The sequence below is a fragment of the Solanum lycopersicum genome, chromosome 2 (genome assembly GCF_036512215.1).
Source record: "Solanum lycopersicum chromosome 2, SLM_r2.1".
In the NCBI taxonomy this organism is placed as follows: domain Eukaryota; kingdom Viridiplantae; phylum Streptophyta; class Magnoliopsida; order Solanales; family Solanaceae; genus Solanum; species Solanum lycopersicum.
The window spans coordinates 61,674,833-61,678,912 of NC_090801.1; the positions used below are offsets into that span (position 1 = coordinate 61,674,833).

Sequence of the window (4,080 nt, forward strand, 5' to 3'; positions counted from 1 at the left end):
AAAGACTAAACTATAGGAGTATTATATAACATAAAAATTTTCTTTGAATTAACCATATCCAAATATGATTTTTCATTTAAAAAGTGTCACAAAATCAATTATGAGGATAAAGTACCTAAAATATTATGTGAGTATAAAAAAGTGCATTCCACATGAACTCACAAAGATTTACGGTCATGGTAACACTCAAACTTTTAGATGCAATAAAAAGTTAGACATGAGTTTTAAATTTAATAATTATAAAAATACAATAGAATCATATTTTGCTACATTATCTTATATATATTTATACTTTTAAAAAATTATTAATTTATAATATTACTATAACCATATATTTATACAAATATCTTTTGAGAATATATTATTTTTTTACCCTATTGAAATAAGTGATTACGGAGAAAAATATTATCATAGAGATTATTAATTTAATAAAATTTTATTATATTAATATAGAAATTAATGATCAAAAATTAATATTTATATAACTCTTTTCCCCAGTTCAAAATTCAAAATAATGTAAAATACAAAGCGGATAACCACTAGCAAAATTTAGTCTAAAAAAAATCTTCTAACCTATTTCTCCGAAATTTTAGCCTTATTATTTGTTAACTTCCAAGTTCCAAGTTGCAGCTTATACAAAGACTCTCTATAATTTGATGATGTCAATCTTCACACAATTTCTATAGAAGACCCAAAAACCTATTCGGTCTCCTTCTTCGTCTTCTTCTTCTCCAACAAAACCATAAAAACCCCATCACCGTGCAATTTTTTCCCAATTCTGAAACAATCAACAACATGAAGAAAGAGCTTTTCGGGAAAAGGCTTACTGCCTTTTACAATAGTTTGATTTTCAACAAGAAAGATTCATGGGGGAACTCTGATGCTGTTGTAATCCATTCACAGCAACAAGAAAATCCGAATTCTCTGTCATCCCAGTTCTATTTATGGCTTATGGGTGAAAAACATGATGATACGACAGTAATCTTTACTCCTATTGGGATATTCTTTTTCTGTACACAGAAAAATTATTCCAAGATTCGATCTTTGAGTTGTTGTGCTACTGTGATGAGTAAACAGCCTGTTTCTGTTCAATTGAAGGCCAAAAACGATGAGGGTTTTGCGTTCATCGACTCCACGATACGTCAAGCCAGGGTAATTCGTAACAGCAAGGGGTTTACTGGTGTTTTTGATGATGATTGTAATTGGCCGTTTGTTGTGGGTTATATAGAAGGTGAGTACCCTAAGTCTAAGTTTTTTTGGAATTGTATGAATGATTTAGAACCCAAAAAGTATAAAGTAATTACTGTGGATTCTGGTATTAATAAGATGATTCATGCTGCTGATAAACCAATTTCTGGACGAGAATTAGAATTTTTGCAATCACTATTTACTACTTTCTGTCCTGAAGACGAGAAACAACTGTTTTTCCGGGGAAATCAACCTGGTTTGTTGGTGAAGGAAAAGAACGATCTTGAGTCTAAATTTGGACGTGTAGGCTTGAGTGAAAAGCGGAGGAGCAATTTGGGTTCTGAATTTGACAAAACTAGACTCTTCTGCGGTGATAAATCAGTGAGCGGGGTGGATGACCTCACTAAAAATGATTTAGATTTTCTTGAGATGCTGGGGAGTATTGAACGGTTCTCTTTGCCTAGGGAAGAACGGGATAAGTATAAGGTAGCAAACATGTCTCGTGATCACAAGGCAGGAAATAAAAATGGTGATCAGGTATTTAAGTCGGGGTCAAGTATTTTGGATGGTAGAAAGGACAAGTTAAAGGAAATAAGCAAACATGTTGATGATGTGTTCAAGTTTGGGTCATCTAAATTGGATGCTAAAGACTTCAAATCAAAGACCTTTGGAGAAAGAAAGAAAGACGTCGATCAGCTGTTTCAGTTTGGAGAGCAGTGTAAGATTGGAGAGAAGCGAGGCAGGAACAATCAGCCTCAATTGGTAATGGAGGAGAACAAAGGCACAAAAGATGTCGAGCAACTTACAGAAAAAATAACAGCCTTCTATTCCAGCTGGAGGAAATACAAAGAAGAGAAATGGGGAAAAGCCGATGTTTTGGTGATTACTTCTCCATCAGTGGCACCAGTTGAAGATTGGTCTCGTAGCTTCTTAGTGTGGTTGCTGGATGGTGAGTTTCTGGATACCACAGCTGTTTTTACGGACACAGGAATTGAATTTCTTTGCACCAAGGAAAGTTTCTTCAGGCTTCGTACAATTGGAATTTGTATGACAAAGATTGCAAAGCTAACTGTTTCTGTCCAACTGAAGAAACGAGGAGAACAATGTGTAGATTGGTTAAAAAAGACTTTGAGGCAGGTAAATACTGCGGCGAAGTCTAAACCTAACTGGTGCCCACTTGTTGTTGGCTGCATTTTCGGGGAGTCTGGGGAGATAGAGGTTCTTTCACGTTCCAGAATGTTTGAAGTTGCATATGTAAACAATGCTTTAACCGACCTGCTTGAACAGGGGAATTTTGTAAAAGCAGAAAGGTTTGCAGCTCAACAGTCAACTTTACCTAAGCAATTTCAGATGCTGTCTTTGGGAACACGTGGCAGTGCAAATACTGCAAATGCTGTATCATTTTCTGAGTTAGCCAAAATTAGGTCGATGGATGATAATTCTTATTTGTCAGAAGAATTACTCCGTGATGCAAAAACTCCTACTGACGGTAGAGTAGATAATGGAGGACCAGTTGAGCAAACCAAACCTGAAGAAAACAAGGAGGACAATTCATCAAGAAAACTTGCAGATAAGATGATGTTGCTTGATATAAAGGAGGGTGATGTGGAAACCTCTATCACAGAGGACAGTGCAGAAGAAAATCCATTGTGTATGTTATTTAATGATGAAAATAGTCCCTTGCTGCAAGTGAAGGAGCGTGGAGAGCAATCTGGACCAACTGCAGAAGGAGGAATTGATTACAGTGTCCAGCCAACTGGTGTTATAGATGCTGCATCAGAAAGTTCTTTACCCGATGATAACAATGGCATCTCGAGGAAGGACTCTGTTGGTTCTGATGATGATTGGACATTAGTTGAGATGGAGTGTCAAGGGAAAGAAACAGAAGTAGCCGAGAGAGTCAGCTGGGGAAGGTATCGATATCACACATTGTAATTTTCTTTAATCCTTTTCTCTTGGTTTGTTATAACAACTCTTTGTTCATGTTTTTATATAGGTGGTTCATGGGTAAAACTGGAAAATCATTTGGTTTTAAAGACGAGGTGACCGATGAAGCACCATCAAAGAGGACCAAGGCTGATCCATGAATACGTATCCGTTTGATTAGCTGCTAGCCAGCAGTAGGTGGTGCACAATAATGCTCTTTATTTTCTAGGTTAATAATTTCTGTTGCTTGTCTTAGAACTTGATAGCTCATCTTTAAATATGGTTCCGTCGTGTTGACTATATGTGCCTGCCTTCTTTAATCTCATGATGTTTATATTTTGCTCACAACAACTTCTGATACATTATTGTCCATCTAACATGTGTTTAAAAGACAATAACTGCCACTGCAAAAAACCTTCCTTTTGATTTTTATGTTACATCTGTGTGTCATATAACAGAGTGAGCTCATCTAAAAGCAGCATTAAGCTGAGAAGTTGCTTTAGTGCAGATAAAAAGTAAAGGTCTTCTTTGAGCAGAGGATCTATAGAGGGATAAGGGATTTAACAAGGTAGAGCCGTACGCTTATAATCCACCTTCTGGGATTATATTGGATATGTCGTTATATTAGAAATACGATAGTGCATTCTCAGAAGTCCAATCTTTTTTTTTTCATTGTCACAAATGTTAAGTAACTCTATTCATCAAGATTTAGACATTCAATAAAACATGGATCACCTTGGTATTGCATCTAGTGATACTCATCTTGATTTTTAGGTTCTTTACTCTTCTACCACTAAACACTATATCAGTTCGTGTTTGAAAAGTGTTTTTTTGTTGGTAATTTGTGTGATCCAGCGTTTTCAAAGTCATTTTAAGAGTTGAATTACATAAAATAAGATTTTTTTTTGGTAACCAATGTAATTACCATTAACAAACAAAAATCAAATACACCTAAAGAGCACTCAA

General features: G+C 35.5%; 1 protein-coding gene across 1 annotated transcript; it reads left to right on the forward strand.

Annotated features, from left to right (window-relative positions):
* The first annotated feature begins 508 nt into the window (after positions 1 to 508).
* Positions 509 to 3,465, forward strand: LOC101260294 (uncharacterized). Its single transcript, XM_004232602.5, has 2 exons — positions 509 to 3,101; positions 3,185 to 3,465. The coding sequence occupies exons 1-2, from the start codon at positions 796 to 798 to the stop codon at positions 3,273 to 3,275; spliced, it is 2,397 nt and encodes a 798-aa protein (XP_004232650.1). The 5' UTR covers positions 509 to 795; the 3' UTR covers positions 3,276 to 3,465.
* The last annotated feature ends 615 nt before the right edge of the window (positions 3,466 to 4,080 follow it).